We start from the raw sequence: 20,268 nt of genomic DNA on the forward strand, positions 1-20,268 counted from the left end.
ATTATATTCCATATTATTTTAAATGTATATACACATAAAATGAACATATTTAGATTTTGAGCCAGTTTTGAATTGAGTGATGGTGGACCAGGCGTTGAAATTTGCTCTGCTCTTTGATAGTTGCCTTCTGATAGTTGTAAGATGTAAGCTTGACTTTGGGGTTGATTTTTGAGCATTAAAAAAAAAATGAAAAGTATTTTATTTTATTTCCTTTTTTCTCAAAAAGAATATGCTTTTAATGGGCCATGAGCCCAAATTCTCAAAGCATATTGGACAAGGGAAGTGGCCTGCACTATAAGACCAACATGCTTTAGAAGTCTCGTCATACGTGTATTTGTTTGAATTTCATAAATTAGGTTTATTTCACGTTTAATGTAAAATTTAAAAAAATATATTTATCAAATTTTTCGACTTATATAATTTCCACCCATTTTTTGGTCTTTTTACACATGAAACATGGCTTAAAGTGCCAGTTTGTCATAAAAATTAAAATATTACAACAACATGTCAAAAGATTTCAACTATGTTAGTACAAACTTGCAATTTGAAGACTACAAAACAAGTAAACAACACCACTTCCCGAAGAGTTGCCTTAGGCCCCCCAACCTAGACTTAGCCTGTCTCAAGTCCCAACCCCCGAATTCATATCCGGCAAGGCAAACCCGCCCATCACCGAAGCTAGAGGTGGCCCGATGAGCAACCCATCCGCTAGTCGAACAAATTGCACCGCTACCACCAACGTTAGGCGAGATGTATATCAACACGAAAGTGTACGATAATTTGACACACACAGACATTTCATCATCCCCACTCATTTTGCTCAGGAATCCGTAGAATAGTAAATCCTAATTAATTTGCATGACTTCCTTCCAATTTTTCTTCCAATTATGCATGAATCATGTTTCTTGGAGTATGACTGATTCTTTGAAGGGTGACATTTAATATCTAATTACGACTTCTGGATTTTCTGTAATACTTTTTTCCCCTTGTTTGGGTCTTTAATTAACTTGTGTGGATGATATTTGTTTGTAGCTTCTATTTTTTAGTGGTGATAATTCAATCCGCAATAATTTCCAACGGTAGCACATCTACTATATGTTATCTAAAGCAGAATTTATAATTTTCGTATTGTATATTTCTGTTTATGCGATTTTAGTTTTATGTATTATACTGTCAAAATCGTGTTGTATCTCTATATATCACAAATTTGGGTAATTTTAATTTTTTTTCTGTTGGAGTGGTTTATATCAAGTGTGATTGATACGTTATAAATTACTAAAATTGAAAAAAAAAAACAACGAATTAATGATAGTTGACTAAAATTAAAATTTTGTTTCTTCGAGTGACTTTTGAACTGGAATTTTGTATTACGGGTAAAGCCATTTGAACTCGTTCTTGATCTTGCTTCGAGTTTTCTGCTGCTGGTTGCCAAAATGAGGCGAAATTAACATTACCAAGGAAAATTTGCGAACTTTGTTGTTCTTATTCGGTTGATATTGAGGAGATTCTGATTCTGCATGGCTTTGAATTTTCCCGTACCTTTTTCTCATTTTTGCACGCATCTACCTTATGAGTGGACAGCGGGATCTTAAAGTTACTCAATTTTGAAATGTTTACGATCTTGAAGTCATTTTTGGAAGCAGGATTTTCCAAAAATTTGATCTTTGACCTCAAATCTAATGAATTGCCCCTTAATTGGCCTTATCCTCCACTTCCCAAATCTTGATGACAGCAACACTTTGCTGGCATTCTCTGTTTCTTGGTATTCTAATTCAACATTATCGAGTTTGGCAATGTGAGGGTGTTGCTTAGTGTATTCTGGGTGGCGAAACTTTTAAGCTGCATTCTTCTCACTTCTTTATGCTCCTTTCGTTAGACCTTTTATTGTAAAAAATTGTAACCGGTGTGATATTAATAATGTCTTTTTTTATTGAACGTGTTCTTTTATTACGGGAGGTCACCAACGCCCCAAGAAATATGCGCACTTTATCTGATGTTCGAACATATCTAAGCGGTCCCAGTGGCTTAATTTCTGTTAAGACGTGCTCTTGCAACGATTGTACTCTGAAAGGCAGTCAATTTGAAATTTAACTAACTCATTTCTTTAGCAATAAAATGGATGTTCAGCATAAAGAATATCTTTATGGTTTCTGTTTGAGATTATGTGCTAAACACTTATGCCATGTTTTTATACACACAGACAGATATATTCCCTAGATAAACTCTTGTTGGTGTGCTCTCATTTTTCTTCATGTTGCAGATTTGGGTCTTTGGCCTTGCTAAAACTTATATAGGCCATGCATGCAATTAAGGGTGGCTGGATTGGGCAGGCATTTGCCCTTGCTACGAGCAATGACTCTGGGGGAAAGAAGTCTCGAATTAGGCGCTCCAAAGAAGAGCGAAAGGATATGGTTGAATCTTACATAAAGAAGTAATCTCTCCATGCTTATTGGTTTTTTAAAGCTTGTTCATAGACTTTGCAATCATACATGTAGAAAGAGCTCGAATATCATTTTCTATCCAATTCTTTCTATATTCTCTTTTTCTCCCATCGCACTCCATATTACATGAGGAACAAGAAGTTTTCTCGATAATCATATATAAGCTTGAGGTTTTTTCAGTCAAGGCTTTCTCAACAATTGAATGGAATATGTTCAATGTGAAGGTGGCTTAGATCTTTTTGATACTAATTTCCTTTGCTCGAACAAGTTCGAATCTATTTCATTACTAGTGAGAGGGGATTTCTTGGTGCATGCAAGAGCTTTACTTGCATGAGAGAGAATCGTATATTCTATCTTTGTTAACTTTTTCTTGCAGTTCTGCTAAGTAGAGTGCCTCGAGTTGATATTGCGCCTGTTAGCATGAATCTGATATTGTATTGATTTACAGTCCTGCTTAGAACTCACGTGAAAGCATAGTCCTCTGTCCTTGTACGCATCTAAAGTTGAATTTTCTCTCCAAGAGATGCTTTGTTTTTGTATAAAGGTTTGCTCGTCTTAGTTCAAAATGTCACCTTTTTTACTTCCATTTTATCTACTGACAAGTGCCAGATCTATTTTTCGATTTAATAATAGATGGGGATTTTCCACTTGTATTTTTATTCTTGTTTGGGGGTGGAAATGGATGAGTATGTCGATGCTTCTCGTGTAAGTTTATTATATCCGTGATGTGATGCCCTTTAGGTTTGTCACATTTGCTTCAATGTTTTTATTGCAACCGCTTGCAGGTATCAAAAATTGAATAACGGGAATTTTCCATCTCAATCTTACGCACAAAGAAGTTGGTGGCTCTTTCTATACCGTGTGAGAAATTGTTCGGGAGATTATTCAAGAAAATAGGGTATTAGCTCCACCTAAAGTGCTTGTGGAGGAACATGACGTCCATTCTGGTTTTTTCGAACAGCAGCCAGTAGGATATTTATCTATGGAACCTATAACAGATCCATCAATATTAGCAAATGCTGTTAATGGGAGCGAAGTGCGTGAAAAAAATCAAGAATTTGATCCTGTTGTGATTGATTCTGTCCCATCCATCATCAAGCCTATAGTGAAGAGAGTACGGAGGCTCCCATCAGGCCATAAATTTGGTGGACGGGGAAGTCAGAGGCATAGTAGCGTGCAATATGTTAATAGTGACGATGAGAGAGTCAACAGAGAAAAATCGAAGAGTTCATACAGTGAACATATACTGAGAGTCAGTAGTTATGTTGATTCCGGATGGACAGAAAGAGAGAGACGAAGTAGAAACATCTCGGGCCGTAACATCTCATATCAAGTCTAATGTTGTGGTGGAGACGTTTCCTCCAAGGCCTATTTTTCACATAATTCATGATATGGATGGAGAATCTGGTGATGTGTTTGAGACAACTGAAACATCGGAAGAAGCAATACAGCAAGAGAAAATGACATCTGTGGGAAGATCGAATTCTCCGGTTATTGAGAAGGACATGAAAAAGAATAGGTTTCAAGGTTTCTTCTGCGTTGGTAAGGTTTCGGAAGTTGAAAATAATAAGATTTGTTATGTTTCGGCTGTTAGAATAGGTTTCAAGGTTTCTTCTGCGTAATGCTTTAGTTTGCCCCTTTGTGACCCCGAAAATCGAACAAGTTTCACCATCATTTTTTACTCCGTGTCATATTTTTATCACATAATTTGACTCGGAAATACGAAATTCATCGCCTTTAAATCATGGGAAACTGAAATAAAACCTAAACCAAAACCTAACCAAAACCTAACCAAAACCCCAATTTTTTAAAATCAGATATAAATGTTATAACATAAGTTTACACGATTCAGTTTCGGATTATATTTGTCCAAACTGAATCGATCGAAAAATATGAAATATAATTAAATCAATAATTTTTTAGACTATATATTTTATGAGATGATATATTGAGTTAATAATATTTTTGTTAAATTTTAGTTGATGGTTATTTATGTAATTAATTTAGATTTTATAATCAAAAGTTTTACTAAAAAAATAATATATTATATTAATTAATCGAATTTGGTTCTCGTAGCTCCAAACCATGAATTATTTTCTATCTGAGGTCGTGATATATTTTCCTTTTGACACAAGAATCTTGAGATATGTTAGAACAAGTGAGATGACAGAATTAAAATGATGTTGGAAATATATAATTAATTGACCAAAATTCGTGTGAGACGATCTCAAGGATCGTATTTTGTGAGACATATCTCTTATTTGGGTCATCCATGAAAAAGTATTAATTTTTATGCTAAGGGTATTATTTTTTATTGTGAATATCGATAGGGTTGACCCGTCTCACAGATAAAGATTCGTGAGACCGTCTCACAAGAGACATACTCTAGTTAAATATGATTAAGCAAACCTTGACAAGGAATAAAGGTGGTGATTTAGGAAGTGAATTCACGTGCTACTTATTAGTTGTATTTCATGTGTTCATTTTTAATCATTGCAAGTGATTCCATTCCATCAAATTCTTCGGATTTTCATCACGGTTAGTTTTATACTTCTTACATATAAATTATGTCTACACATATTGATTCTTTGTCGGTATGGTATATATTAAGATGATTTTTGTTATATATCTTTTTTTAAAAAAATTAATGGATAAAGTGATTGAATTAGGTAGGTGAAACAAACGTATATATATTTTGTAAGATATATAAACTTATTTTGTTCCCCCAAAAAAAAGTAATAATAATAGAAAATTGGCCATATATATCTGGTGTGGTTGAGTATGGCCCGAAGTTTATGTAATTTAATGAAAATGAATTAAGAGACAGTTCACGTGAAATGAATAATTTGGAGAGGGGTGGTGGTGGTTGAACATTTGGTAAACCAAATAATATAAAACTACGTACCAATGGGCATTCGATAAAAATATTACGAGTTGAGTTTCTACATACACTAGCACGATCTGGAAATAAATAAATAGTTTCTACACAATACATGTGTAGCTAACAATATTCCACTTAAGGTAAAATATTTGTGATTATTATGTTTTTTTCTAAATAAAAAAAGGAAAAAATGGTAGCCATAATGTAGATAATAAAAAGCTGAATGTTTGTGAAATTAAGGTGGAATAAGAAGAAGAGTAAGTTTCTTGACGGTCTCACGAATTTTTATTTGTGAGACGAGTCAATTCTATCGATATATTCACAATAAAAAAGTCATATTCTTAGTATAACAAACAATATTTTTTCATGAAAAACCCAAATAAAATATATGTCTCACAAAATACGACTCGTGAGATGTCAATGGGGTGAATCATCCATCATGTTACAAAAGTTTGTTCATTTGTTGTAAAAATAAAGACATCTCATCACCCTCACCTTTTTCTTCACTCTCTCGATTATCTTCCATTGCACGCCACTCTACCTCCAAACCTTAATAATAACTCCTCATATGTGTTTTTACACGTATTAAACAATATATTTAAAGAGTAAATTATTTTAAAAAAAAACATTTACCTTTATTCAACAGTAAATTTGTTGAGTATAACAATAGGCAAAAATTCACGTAAGACGATCTTATTGATCGTATTTTGTGGGACAGATCTTTTATTTGGGTCATCCATGAAAAAATATCACATTTTATGCTAAGAATATTACTTTTTATTGTAAATATCGATATGATTGATCCGTCTCACAGATAAAATTCGTGAGACCATCTCGCAAGATACCTACTCATATCAATATTATTTGTTGCACATCATTAAAAAATGCAGACAATACTATTTTATTCTAAAAGATTATTTTGAAAATTATTTGAAATTTCTAATTTAATTGAATTTTTTTAATTAAATCAACTTTGTTATATATGTGTGTGCGTGTATATATATATATATACGAAGATCAAGAAAAGAATAATTTCACCTCCCACCGACCAAAGAATCAAAAATGTCCACAGATCTTGAATTGAGCCTCCCTACACTCATCAAAATCATTCACGAGCAGAATTCTGATAATAATTCTTCTGCTGCAAATGATGAAAACACCACAGCTCATAGCTGCGTCGTAGATCATGAAGAAGAATGCCACACGCCAAGATCTCCTCGCCATACAATTCCGACGACGCTCAGCTGTCCGCCGCCGCCCAAGAAGCCACGGCGGATGGTGGAGGATTCATGCAGGAGAAAACTGCGTGCTTTGCACTTCTTCGAGACCGTTGCCGAAGAAGAGATCGAATCGTTTTTCAGCACCGTCGAAGTCAATTATATGATCGTCAATGGTGGATCGACGAAGAGGAAATCATGTTAAGTGTGAAGATTTACACAGGTTTGATTTGAGATAATATTTCTTTATTTATATATATTTTTTCCCTAAACATTTACACGTTTAATTAAGATGAAAATCGTTTGTATGATTTTTTTAGTTATTCCTTTGTTGATTTAGATGATCCATTTTTCGAATTTTCCTTTCAGTGATTGAATATCGAATACGCATTATATTTTCATGCGATCGTCTTTTTTTTTTAATAAATGAATAATCATACGTTATGTTTCTTGATCGTTTTGCCAGTTATACATAACATGTAAGTATTATATATTAAAAATAAAGCCTAAAAAAAGTCAAAACTCAGGGGTTTTAGTAACTTGAGAATTACTTCTTTTTTCATATTGAATGAAAATGAAAAAATGCGACGGTGTAATATATTAAACGGATGATTGATTATAATGGAGATAATTATATATTGGAGGAAATTTTGTGTTTCTATTTTTTCATAGAAAAACAATCAAATTAAATATTTATATATATAAATTATCACGTTCTTATACACGTGCTTATAAATTATAATATCTCGAAAAATAAACAAAAATTTAATATAAGTAAGTTTAGGTGAAAATTTATTTCATGAGACCTTAATTAGCTTCATTGTCACGTATCCTAATCACAAGATTATTAATAAATATATATTGAAAAGGTAGATAACTTGCGATTAAAGTAATTAAGTTTAGTCATTCATATATGACCAAGGAATCAGAATAACCCCTCTTTTTTTCTTGCATAAAGCTTAAATCATAAGCCAAACAGAGTATCCTATATTTTGACCCAATGAAGCAAACTTAAAAGGTGACTCGCATATGCTAAAAAAAAGTGACTTACTATTGAAATTTTTCGATGACTGTTAACTCTTCGTGTTTTTTAATTATTGAACACGCATATTTCTCAAAACACGTACAAACAAGAGTATGTGTAGACGAATAATGTATGCAATTCATGTGTTCAATTAACGAGATATGTGTTATTCGATTACGAGTTGATTGCTTAGAGTGTTAATTTATAAAATAAAATTTGATGTAGTGAGACAGGTTTAATAAACAATCAAAATGCCTATAATGGAAAATAATTTTAATCTTTTTCAAAAAAAAAAAGTACGTGTAAAATTGATTTATTTTTTAGTTACTTGAAATGACTACCCCTAGACCCTAGTCCCAACATATACCACGTATGTTTAAGATTTTTCTTCCTTTTGTTGATGTTTTTTATATTTATTACAATATGACAAAAATGTTAGTTGATGATATCTATTCTATTTATTCTATTTTATTAAAATTGAAGTCTGAAGACATGATAGTAATTATTTAAGAAGGACATCAATTTTTATTTTCAATTTTATCTTTATATGATACTAATATTACACTTTTATTTTTTATTTTTTTTAATTTCAACACAAACTTTTATTTCAACAATTCAAATATCAATTTATTCCTTCATAATTTTTCAAATTTCACTTTAATCTATCGATAATGATAAAAAAAATGTACACACATCGATCGCATATGCAGATTAATTAGTTACAGTTAATGGATAAGTTCAATTACCGACAAAACCAAACTACTAGAAATCATCGACGTTTTTCTAAAATTCGAATAACACAAGCTAATTTCAAATTAAAATTAAAAAAATCGAGATAAATCTCAGTTTAAATGAATCCTTTTCCAAACCAAAATCCTCTCGTCCAACCGCAACATAAGTTCAATTTAGTGCATTAGTATTTTCTTAGAAAACAAAATTGCAACACATTTTTAATTTGTTTTCTTTTCTCAATTTAATAAATACCAAAAAAAAATAAAAATAATCCAAAAATCGCGCGTTAGCCTCCCAAAGCCAATTACACAACACGTGGTCAAAATTAAGCCAAAAGCTGATTGATTCCAACATTAAATTTCGCCTCTCAATCCAAAATTTTTTACGCATTTTCATGTGAAATCTGGACCGTTAGAAGGACCTTGATCAACGGACGCTTCCGCGATCCGCGTCATACTACATTAATCAATAGCAATAGACCTTAACATCTCTATATAAACAATCTCCCTGTCCCCTCTTTTATACATCATCTAATTGCGAAATATCAATTTGAGAAGAAAAGCAAAAGGGATATAATGCCAGGGAAAGCAGACAAGAAGCCGGCAGAGAAGAAACCCGCCGTTGAGAAATCCCCTGCGGCGGAAAAGGCCCCGGTGGAGAAGAAGCCTCGGGTGGGGAAGAAGCTTCCCAAAGAAGGCGCTGCCGCCGGTGATAAAAAGAAGAAGCGGACGAAGAAGAGCGTGGAAACTTACAAGATCTACATCTTCAAAGTTCTGAAGCAGGTGCACCCTGACATCGGAATCTCAAGCAAGGCCATGGGGATAATGAACAGCTTCATCAACGATATTTTCGAGAAATTGGCGCAGGAGGCGTCTCGACTGTCTAGGTACAACAAGAAGCCGACGATTACTTCTCGTGAGATCCAGACCGCCGTCAGGTTGGTTCTACCCGGTGAGTTAGCGAAGCACGCCGTTTCCGAGGGCACGAAGGCCGTTACCAAATTCACCAGCTCTTGAAGAAACAGTTGCTAGGATTTCGTTTTCGATTCCCTTTTGAGTTGTGAAGTTCCTTGTGCATACATGCGTGTTTGAAAAACAGTAGTGCTTCAAGTATTGTCACTCGATTTCCTTATCAGTACTTGTCCGGTGAACTCTTTCTTTGGGTAATTTTCAGAAATTATGTTGAATATAGTTTAATATTTCTGTTCCAAGTCTTTACAAATGCAAATCCATAAATGTTTCAAGGATATGTGGTTTTGGTAAGTTATTATAAGAAACTAGGCGATGTTTATTTGAGTAGTATTCTAGTCGTGAAGTCTGTAGTACTTTTTTCTTGTTTCCATCGTGGGTTCAAGTCATTTTTGCCAGTTGATAGTGTTGACTTATCAATTATTATTGAATGAATAACTCGGAAGCAAGTTCCTTGTTACTTGGATTTGGATGTTGGTCCTGAAGGACAGTGTTCTTGATTGAAGTTTTCGATCAATTTTTTGTTCGTTCCTTTTCTTGTTCCATTGAGTTTATAATCAGTTTATTAAGTTTTTTCTGCAAATATATTCCGTCCAAATTTGTTGTCCCAAGCTTTATTTATTGAACATCTTCTCGGGACAGATGATTATTTGTTATTTGAGATATTTAAATATTTATGTTGGCGCCGATATTGGTTGTCGCCGTGCCCCAGTCATTATTTAAATCGAGTGTTTAATAAATATAAATAAGATGAGTTAATTTGAGATCCATTCATCCAAATATTTCTGAAATGAAATCAATTCACCAATCCAAATATAAACTGTTGAAGTTTTGGCTTTATGTCTGTGAGTTCATCTTTCACTATAAAATCTATTTTGATGTATAAATTTTAAAATAAAATTGTGTGATTTTTGCATTAAAGGCAATATCTCTTTCCAATCCATTACTTCAATTGTTATATATATAAAAAATATTTTTTCTGTATTTATATTATTTACAGATTATTAAATAAAGTTATTCTTTAATTTTTAATAATTAACATAAATAAATATTTGAAAACTAATAATTATTATTTGAAATTTTTATGTTTAGATATCGTATTATTCAAATAATAAAATATTATTATTTAAATAATATTTATAATTAAAAATAACTAATAAAAGTAATATATATTTATTTTAAAAAAATAGAACAGAGGTAGAGGCTATCGCAAAGTTAATTGGCTACATTGACTGGTCAACAAATTTGAATAATAAATGAGGTGGAAACATTTTCAAAGAACACGTTATGAATGACAAGGTTTGTTCGAAAAAGAAAGCAGAGGAGAAAACATTTTTTTTTGAAACACAATGAGCGGTTGTACACCGTAAAATATTATAGTGAAATTCTTTTCATCTTATCCGTGATTTTTACCCTAATAATTTTTAGGAATTTTCAACGTAAATCTCGGTTTCTAATTTATTCTTTATTTTCATATTAATTATCTCAAATTACCGCACGTGAGATCAACAATGTGATATCATAGTCTTGGTTTAAAATTTCTTAAAATTTTGAATATGCTCTGTAGTTAAACCCTAGTCTAATCTTCCATATCAGAAAAGTTCTTTTTGAGATTTTTTATTAAGGCGAGATTATTTTGTTCAGTCTACTAAATTGTTGTACACATAATGACAAACATGTACGAGATAACAAAGTTCAGTTGAAACAATTTTATGATATGAAGTAAAGATACAAGCAATTTTAAGAAATGAGAATTGCTTGGCGGCTATTGGAGATGCAGCGGTGGAAATTACGGACTATGGAAAATGAAATGAGATGAATGATAATGTTGTTGACAATTTACACTTGGCTATAATAGACGAAATATTGTGAAGTATATATGAGATAAAAACAGCAAAAGTTATCTAGGATAGTCTGACAAAAATATACGAGGTCAAGTTGAAGTAGATCAAAGTCGAAGCCAAAGACGAAGTAGATCAAAGTCGAGAAGTAAGAAAAAAAATATTTACTGCTTTAAATATGACGGTAAATGGCGCTTCAAGAAAGAGTGTACGAGTATCGATCTCAAGAAAATGTGGCCAGTACATCAGGAGGTGGTGAAATATTATTCAGTGAAGCAGCAACAATTGTAGAAGGTAGGCATAAATTTTGTGACACATGAATTATGGATTCAGGAACGACGTGTCATATGACGTCTTAAAGAGAATGTTTTGATATTATGAACCATTCTCAGGAGGATCTGTATTCATGGGAAATTATCATGACGTGGAAATCACCGTGGTCGGTACTATCAAGATAAAAATGCTTGATGACACCATTCGCACATACATGAGATATGACATGTGAAGAGACTGACGAAAAATATTTTGTCCTTGGGTAAATTGGATGACATCAGGTTTTAACGAACGTGATCATGAAAATTGTGAATGGCGCGCTTGTGGTTATGAAGGCGGAAAATGTTGCTGTAAATCTGTATGTACATTTGGGAGAAACACACAAAGATGCAGAATTAGCTGTTGCAACAATTGGTTCAGGAGAAAAATTAATAGTGTTATGACTTAAGAATCCCAGACATATGTCAGAACGATTGTTGAGAATTCCCTCATAACATAATCTGCTGCCGAAACTTACAAAAGTGTCACTACCCTTTTTGTGAGCATTGTGTTACCAACAAACAACACATATTAAAGTTTGACACTTCTACTGCCATAAGCAAAAGCATATTGGAGCTGATTTGTTCGGATGTTTGGCAATCACCGGTTGTATCTCTGGGAGAAGCGAGATTTTTTGTCTCGTTCATTAACGATTTCTCTAAAAGATGTTGAGTGTATCCAATCATGAAAAAATCAGATGTTTTTCAGATTTTCAAAGAATTTAATGCGCAGGTTGAACTTGATTCTGAAAAAAAAATCAAGTGTTTAAGTTTTGACAATGGAGGAGAATATATAAGTGGTGGATTTGATGCATTTTTTCAATATGATGGCATAAAAATACAATTCACATCGGTTTTCACAAATCGACATAATAGACTGAGAGAGCGGATGAACATAAGGTTGAAACATTTTCAAAGAACAAGTTATGAATTGCAGGGTTTGATAAAAAAAGAAGCAGAGGAGAAAATGCGTTTCACGGACAAATAGCGCTATAAATAGAGCTCATTCTCCTCATTTCATATCATAACTTTTTCGAATTTTCTCTCGTCTTATAGCATTAAAGTGCTTAGTTCTATAATATTCGTGAGATGTTTGTTCTCATGTATTAAGATAGTGTGTGTTCTTTTTAGAAACACATTAAGTGGTTATACACCATAAAATATTATAGTGAAATTCTTCTAATTTTGCCCGTGGTTTTTACCCAAATTAGTTTTAAGAATTTTTCACGTAAATCTTGATGTCCAGTTATTTTTATTTTAATGCTGCACTATTTTGTTCCCATTGGAGTCAATCTTTGCACCAAAATTCAATCTTTGCACCAAAATTGATGTAAAGGTTGGAGACCCGGAGAGGAGCAATCTTATGAACCAAACCAAAGAAAAAGAGCAACTTTTTATATTTTCCCTGGGTGTTCTTAGATCAATCAATGCGATTAACTTTTATTCAGTTGTATTATACCGCTGCTGCATTTACTTTGCTTTGGGAAAATAGCTCCAAAATTGCTGGACTGCTCGTTGTTCTGTTCAAAACAGTTCAAACCACTCGAAAAAATTAAAGTACAGTTTTCACGTGTAACTCAGTTTTAGATCCTGCTGATAATGGTAATGCTTGCCTCACTCAGTTCTTAGAGTCGGGATATCGAACGAAATCTTTGTCCATGCCAAACCAATTAAAAAGATTTATGCCAGCAGACAAAAAGTAAATCCTAATTCATCGGAGCTGCAACGCCAAATGGAGAAATCAAGTTATTACAAATTCATTTAAGTAATCTCAATCGATTAAGTGAAACAAGTTATTACAATCGATTAAGAGAAATCAAGCTATTACAATTGGTGCGCAAGTAATCTCAATCGATTAAGTGAAACACATTTCATCAATGATCTCCAAATCGATTGCATAAATTTTAACAATGAAACCCTAAATTCATCTACCAACCAGATCCCTAACTCAAATTTCAAGGCAGATCACATACAAATCAGTAATTTAGATTAGGAACTGGTGAATTTGGTAACGGCCTTGGTCCCTTCGGAAACCGCGTGTTTGGCAAGCTCACCGGGAAGCACCAACCTGACCGCAGTTTGGATCTCGCGAGAGGTAATCGTCGGCTTCTTGTTATAACGAGCGAGACGAGACGCCTCTTGCGCCAATTTTTCGAAAATATCGTTGATAAAGCTGTTCATGATACCCATGGCCTTGCTAGAGATTCCGATGTCTGGGTGAACCTGTTTCAAAACCTTGAAAATGTAGATCTTGTAGGTTTCCACACTCTTCTTAGTCCGCTTCTTCTTCTTATCGGCTGAGGCGGCGGAACCACCTTCCTTGGGGAGCTTTTTCCCCGCCCTGGGATTCTTCTCCGCCGGGGCCTTATCGGCGGCGGGCTTCTTCTCCGCTGGTTTCTTCACGGCCTTGCCTGCCATTTCGATTTTGAGTGAATTAGTTGGGACTGAATTTGCTAAATTGCGATGAAATTTTATAAGGTGAGGTCGAAGTGTTATATAGTGGATGAGATAAGTTGTGATTGGTCTAGTTCTGGTGACACGGATTTCAGATATGAACCGTAGATGGGATCTTTGATCTGCGGTGAAGAGATTATACACGTAGTTTCACATTTTTTACTTGATTGGTGCGAATTTTTTAATCACCAATCCGCGGGTTTTCTCTCTTTTTTTGAAATCTAAATCGGTCACTTGTGGTGTTTGGATCTTTTGTGAGACGATATTCACAATAAAAAGTAATAGTCTAAACATAAAAAGTAATATTTTTCATTGATAACCCAAATAAAAGATCCGTCTCACAAAATACGACCAATGAGACCGTCTCACATAAGTTTTTGTCCGATACGTTTCAATAAGAAATTTTCTGATAATTTTGTACAAAAACTCTTATAACAAAAATATATGTCAATTTTTTATAAAAAATTATTTATCTGGAAAAAATCCATTAAATAAATGTCAAAAATCTTGCTCTTAAGTTATATATTAAAATGTGCTTTCAAGAAGTACATATCATAAATCCGTCGAAGACCGATTTGTCAAACAAACAACATTATAAAATCATGATGCTTCTAAAAATAAGTCAAGTTTGTTTTAAAAAACAAATGAATTCTAGTTATTATTATCTAATAAAAGCATCGCTGCATGAACTACACACAGATACATATAAAAGTATACAGATTGATCATGTCAACATATTTTAGATGTTTGTTTTCGAAGGGCACACAGGATCAAGCAAGATGTAATCTACATAATTAGATTACTGTTATCATAATTCATGAATCCTTTCAAGCGTAAATATGCAATATTACGTTAGATCTTTTTGACTAAATAATCGAGATATTTCTCCACAAATGAGCCAATTTTCTACATTTAAACTGAAATTTCTCACAAAAACAAACCAAATTTTACATTCGGAAAACCCTTAATTTCAGTACAGCTAAAATCAAGTGAAAACAAGAGGATCGGAGACGCTTCTTCAAGAGCTAGTGAATTTAGTGACGGCCTTGGTCCCTTCAGAAACGGCGTGCTTGGCCAACTCACCGGGAAGCACCAACCTCACCGCCGTCTGGATCTCCCGGGAAGTGATCGTCGGCTTCTTGTTGTACCTCGCGAGGCGCGACGCCTCCTGCGCGAATTTCTCGAAAATATCATTGATGAAGCTGTTCATTATGCCCATGGCCTTGCTCGAGATCCCGATGTCGGGGTGCACCTGCTTCAGCACTTTGAAGATGTAGATCTTGTAGGTCTCCGTGCTCTTCTTCGCGCGTCTCTTCTTCTTGTCCCCGGCAACAGCGCCTCCTTCCTTCGGGAGTTTCTTGCCTGCCTTGAGCTTCTTCTCCGCCGGTGCTTTCCCCGCTGTTGGAGCTTTTTCCGCCGCCGGCTTCTTCTCTGAGGCAGGCTTTTTCTCGGCGGGTTTCTTGTCTGCTTTGGCTGCCATTGAAGAATGGAAAACAACACTCTGGATTTTGACTATGAAGAAGCGAGCGAGACTTGAATGATTTTATATAGTTGGGGGTGGGCTGTGATTGGTTGAATACGTGTGGTGCGGATTGGCGGTGTCCACCGTTGATCGAGTGATCCAATCGGACAATAGAGATTATGTGGGAATAAATGATTTTTTGCTTTCGTACTGTGGTTCGGTTCCGCGGTAGGATATTTGTCATCGAATGCTGAGTGAAAAGTGAAAACAACAATATTCTTGGATCATGTGGAATTCGTTATCTCAAATATACGAGTACAAAATAAATAAAAACAAATGATTTTTAATGAGCAATATTAAACCTTTCAAAACAATTACATACAGAGTAAATCAATTTGAAAAATCAATCCCAGTTGATAATCGAAAAACAATATTAAAATTGTTTTTTTGTGTCTGTGTCGTTCTTCATATTAATACCAAGACAAAATATTAATACGTATAGTTATGATTTGAAGAAATAATAACAAGAGTGTCATAATCCATATTAATTAATAAATAGGAGCATGCATCACCCACCATCGATACTTAGAATATCAATTTTTATTCAGAGTTTTACTCTGGTTGAAAACGAGCATAGTCGACAGATTCTTGTTCAGATGACACTAAACTACTACACATAGCTGAGCTCATTGCCTCATCTTTCCCCAAGTAGAAAGAAGGGAAATGAGCATTAAAGCTACAACGCTGGGTAACTAGCCCCTCCTAGGGAGGCATCGTCTCAGATCATCGTTATCTTTGGTCAAGGACTCGACCTGGGATTGAAGAATGTTGATCATTGCTTGAGCTCTCATCACTTCAATCTTCAACGTCTCCCGCTCCATCGAAACGTTCAGGATCTCGTTCTCGAGGTTGCTGATAAACTTCAAATACCCTGGAGGCACGGATTTCTCGAGGTTGGAGGAGTCGAGTGGGTTGATCACTGAACGGCTTTGTTGGCGCTCTACGGGTTCTAGTAGCGGAAACTCAAAAGGTCCTAAGGGAAAATTTGTCGTCATCATCATTGCTGGTGGATCTTGGGCCATTGTGGTTGAATCTTCCGATCCATTAGCATTGCTCGAGTTAGGGTCATTGTGTTTCGATCTTTTGCTCTGGGATAGAGAGAGTTCTCTGGGATCTTCGGATCTCTCTCTCTTGCACAAAAAGGTCAGACTCTGCGAATCCACTGGATTTTCGATCTGAGGAGGTGCCATGATGAGAGGAGTAGGATCCTGCAGCAGATACAGGGCGCAACAGATTAAAATTTGATATCAATCGAGTATTGAATCATATTACTTTTAAAAGTAAAGTTCGACAGCAGTAAAGACCAGATAATAATTATTCTAAGATGTCTGCTCAGAATAATCGATTTCATGAGAACTCCGGTAACAGACTCGGAATATTTTCTCCTTATCTACAACATTTAAGAATTCCATACAGGCGAAGACTTGTCAAAGTACTCAATGCAATTCATAAGCGAGAAAGATTTCAAGATATGTGTTAAATGCAATTTTGTACAAAAAGAAGCACGATATGGTAATAATATCTCATCAGAAATTCAAGGTAACAATTGAGATCCGTCGCAAAATTTATCCACGTGCTCCAACGTCGAACACCACGTGTCTCCACCGCATGCCTGGGTGACAAAAGATGGATCAATTACATTCTGCATCAGTTCAAGGAGATCATTACAGAACAACATTTCCGGGGATGAGCTATCGAGATCCAATCTTGAGATTAAGCTGTTGAACGTAAAAATATTCAAATGTCCATAGCAAATTGATTGGGAAATTTCACAAAGTCCCATTCTCACAATAGCGACTTTCATTTTTATATTTTTCATGTCTGCTTGGTCCTAGATTTGACCACCCAACAATGAGAAAGACATATTTCTCCTTCCACCCAGGGAATTTTTTACTTTTTCGGCAAAATCAAGCTCAAGGACAGCATCCTTTGAACGAGCAAACCCCAAACCCCATGAAAAAATGTGTTCAAAGTAGAATCAACAAAACTAACGTTCGAGAAAATGAATAAAAAAGGGCAAATGCGCTCATAGACAGCATCCCTTAAATTTTTTTGTGTCTGTGTCGTTCTTCATATATAATCCACATACAGGTTTTCATATCACATCCACACGTAGCAACTATTAAATCTAATGATCGATGGAGCAAAGTACAGACAAGACCATCCACTTGTCCAGGAAATTTGATGCGGCATAATATTTAGCACCTACCGAAATCAATTTCAATTGTATAGATTTGGAAGGAGAGGCAACAAAAACCTGTCCAAGATCAGTGCACTCAACTCGTACTTCATCACCATTGGGCACATCATCATCAGCATCTCCTCCGGGAACCACAAGCACTGCATCATCATCCCATTCCTCATCAACAAAAGGGGCATAACGGTCCCCATTTGGTGGCCCGAGTCCACTTTTCTGGAAGATTCTACAGAGCACAAATGCATCCTTTTTTGCCGCAAAACAACGAAATGATTGTAGGATTTATAACTTCACATATACATCAGAAATACATATACATGAATAAGAAACACAGAAATTAATCTCTTAAACCACATCCACACCTGTGTAACTCCAGCCCTTTCCAATTCCATATCACAAAGCCTATACTCATGCATTACCCAATTTGTTCTCTTCCCGTCAGGAGCACGCCCACTATGAAACACAAGAGTTTTTTTCATTCCTATGGCTTGATTTTTATGTCGCACGGGTCGGTCCTTCCCAGTTGCTTTCCAATATCCTTTGCCAGTGGCTCGATTCAACCGAGACCCATTACCATACTTTCTATCCACAGGGCTGAAAAAGTACCATTCTTGATCTCTAGTCTTCAGAGACGAATATTCTGTTTAAGGAAAAAACGCGCCATCCATTAGCGGATAAGAAACTATTCATGCATTTCAAACAAGAGGAATAAAAATGAAATCAGAAACATTGATACAGAAAACGTTATGGTACACAAATCTAATCTTTTCAATGTTTATCCAATTCTTTAATGCTAAAGAAACCTCATTTTCTTGCACTTGTCTTTCCAGCAATTTAGAACCATAAACCCAGGTGCCTGAGTTTAATTGAGCTAGGCAAGTCAAGTATTTTGGAGGATAAAATTTTACTTTGAACGATAATTCTAATTGAATTTATCATAACATTTGAAGATAAATTTCTTTTTCCCAAAAAGACAAACGAACGCCATGATACGCAAACCGGGGTATTAAAGGGACGCATAACATTATTTAACACCACCAACAAAAATTGACAATAATTATATCACATATAAATCATAGAAACATATATCAGTTAAATTATAATTCCAAAGACTAAAGTTTGCGACTTTACGCTAAAACATCGAATAGATGAACCAAACATACAATTGAATCATAGCAAAACAAAGAAACAAACAAACAAAATTGCAATCTCATTCGTGAGCACACAAAAGTATTTATTTCATTTACCAGCGAGCTCCCAGGGCTCAGATTTGTAGACATCAATTTCAATAACAGCTTGGAAACGAAAGGGTTTTCCACAAGCTTTCCTCCTCAAATAATACCTCACCAACTCTTCATCAGTCGGATGAAACCTGAACCCCGGCGCCAGAGAAGTCGGCGCCGTCGCCCCTTTCCCCGCCGCCACAACCACCTCCTGTCCCATCTCCACAACAACAAAAAAGCACAACGATTCCCTCAAAAACCACCAACAAAAAAATTTAAATCCCAGTGATTCAGAACTCCCCCTCAGCAAACCTCGACACGAAAAGAAAAACCCATGTGCAATAAACCAAGAAACATAAAAATAAAGAAACACCCCCAAAGGAAGTTAGGTTTGAAAGAAGTGAAGAAATAGAAGAAGATTAGAAGGCAAGCAAAGGTGTTGACACAAGATTTAAGGTGAATGGGTGTTGGGAAAGATGAGATTTTTAAGGGGTTTGGTTAATGGTCTTGCCCATTGGTTAAGAAACGAGAGTGTGTGGTGTGTGTTGCGGATGCTTGCTTGACACGGAAATCGAAAATCAAAGGGGCACACACTTTGAAAAGGGAACCAATATGTGTAAATCTAGCTGTTTCTCATTGTTTTGTTTCATTTGAGAGCCTTATCTTTCTTTTTTCTTTTCTTTTTTTCTTTTTTTAATTTGGTCCTAAACAATCAATGCAACTTTATACTCATTTCTCACATTTCATTTGGTGCATATCGAGCACGAGAATCTACAGTAGCAACTGGGAGGTCTAGAAATATTGCGTTTGGATATACAAATTATTTTATCCAGATATCTATCGTGAAAAGTAATATTTTTTACATGAAAATTATTATTTTTACATGAATTGAGTCAAATCAAATCTGTCTCACAAAATTGATCTGCAAGACAACTTCATAATATTTTTTGTGTCGATTGTATATGTCATGACAAATACTGATACAAGAAACCAAAAAAGAAACACTATCTTCAAATACAATCACTTATATTTTATGTATAAATTGATTTTCATTAAATTGATTTTCATGTTAATTATATCATTCCGGCTTTCTTTGATGATTGGAAAATCCAATATATTATGAATAAAACTTTTTCTTTATATCTCATCCAAAAATTTACTCTTCCTTCCACCAATCAGTAATACTTAAAGTCCATATTACAATAATTGAAATGATTTGCATTGATTTATTGTCTATCTGTTTGAATTACTTTGAATGGTGTCGTTGGTCTTGTCCCCTCATTAACTTTGTGGATAGTGGACTCAAACAAAGCTATTCTAATTGATATTTTTTTAATATTAATTTATTCTGCTGTTTCATTTCGTTTTGGACTATTTTTGGCGAGGATCTGATTTCAATAATGATTTTCTTTATATATGTAATTAATAGACTATTTTATTAAGTTTGAGGTACTTAG

The 20,268-nt window shown here is 34.6% G+C and overlaps 3 protein-coding genes, 1 long non-coding RNA gene and 1 pseudogene across 4 annotated transcripts; 3 read left to right on the forward strand and 2 right to left on the reverse strand.

Moving 5' to 3' along the window:
• The first annotated feature begins 595 nt into the window (after positions 1–595).
• LOC142533034 (uncharacterized) lies at positions 596–4,082 on the forward strand. Its single transcript, XR_012816661.1, has 3 exons — positions 596–770; positions 2,261–2,431; positions 3,227–4,082. It is a non-coding gene; the product is annotated as an uncharacterized LOC142533034 (long non-coding RNA).
• Positions 4,083–6,384: 2,302 nt separating this feature from the next.
• LOC142532475 (uncharacterized) lies at positions 6,385–6,744 on the forward strand. The gene has a single exon (XM_075638766.1). It carries the CDS (start codon positions 6,385–6,387, stop codon positions 6,742–6,744), a length of 360 nt encoding a protein of 119 aa, XP_075494881.1.
• Positions 6,745–8,825: 2,081 nt separating this feature from the next.
• Positions 8,826–9,541, forward strand: LOC142532876 (histone H2B.3). Its single transcript, XM_075639402.1, has one exon. It carries the CDS (start codon positions 8,871–8,873, stop codon positions 9,309–9,311), a length of 441 nt encoding a protein of 146 aa, XP_075495517.1. The 5' UTR covers positions 8,826–8,870; the 3' UTR covers positions 9,312–9,541.
• Positions 9,542–13,227: 3,686 nt separating this feature from the next.
• On the reverse strand, positions 13,228–15,393 carry LOC142533579 (histone H2B.1-like; annotated as a pseudogene).
• Positions 15,394–15,913: 520 nt separating this feature from the next.
• LOC142533578 (NAC domain containing protein 50-like) lies at positions 15,914–19,415 on the reverse strand. Its single transcript, XM_075640405.1, has 4 exons — positions 18,836–19,415; positions 17,951–18,228; positions 17,649–17,834; positions 15,914–16,599 (listed from the first exon to the last, which is right to left on the reverse strand). Exons 1-4 carry the CDS (start codon positions 19,029–19,031, stop codon positions 16,084–16,086), a joined length of 1,176 nt encoding a protein of 391 aa, XP_075496520.1. The 5' UTR covers positions 19,032–19,415; the 3' UTR covers positions 15,914–16,083.
• Positions 19,416–20,268: the final 853 nt, after the last annotated feature.

This window comes from Primulina tabacum, chromosome 18, assembly GCF_025594145.1.
Source record: "Primulina tabacum isolate GXHZ01 chromosome 18, ASM2559414v2, whole genome shotgun sequence".
In the NCBI taxonomy this organism is placed as follows: Eukaryota; Viridiplantae; Streptophyta; class Magnoliopsida; order Lamiales; family Gesneriaceae; genus Primulina; species Primulina tabacum.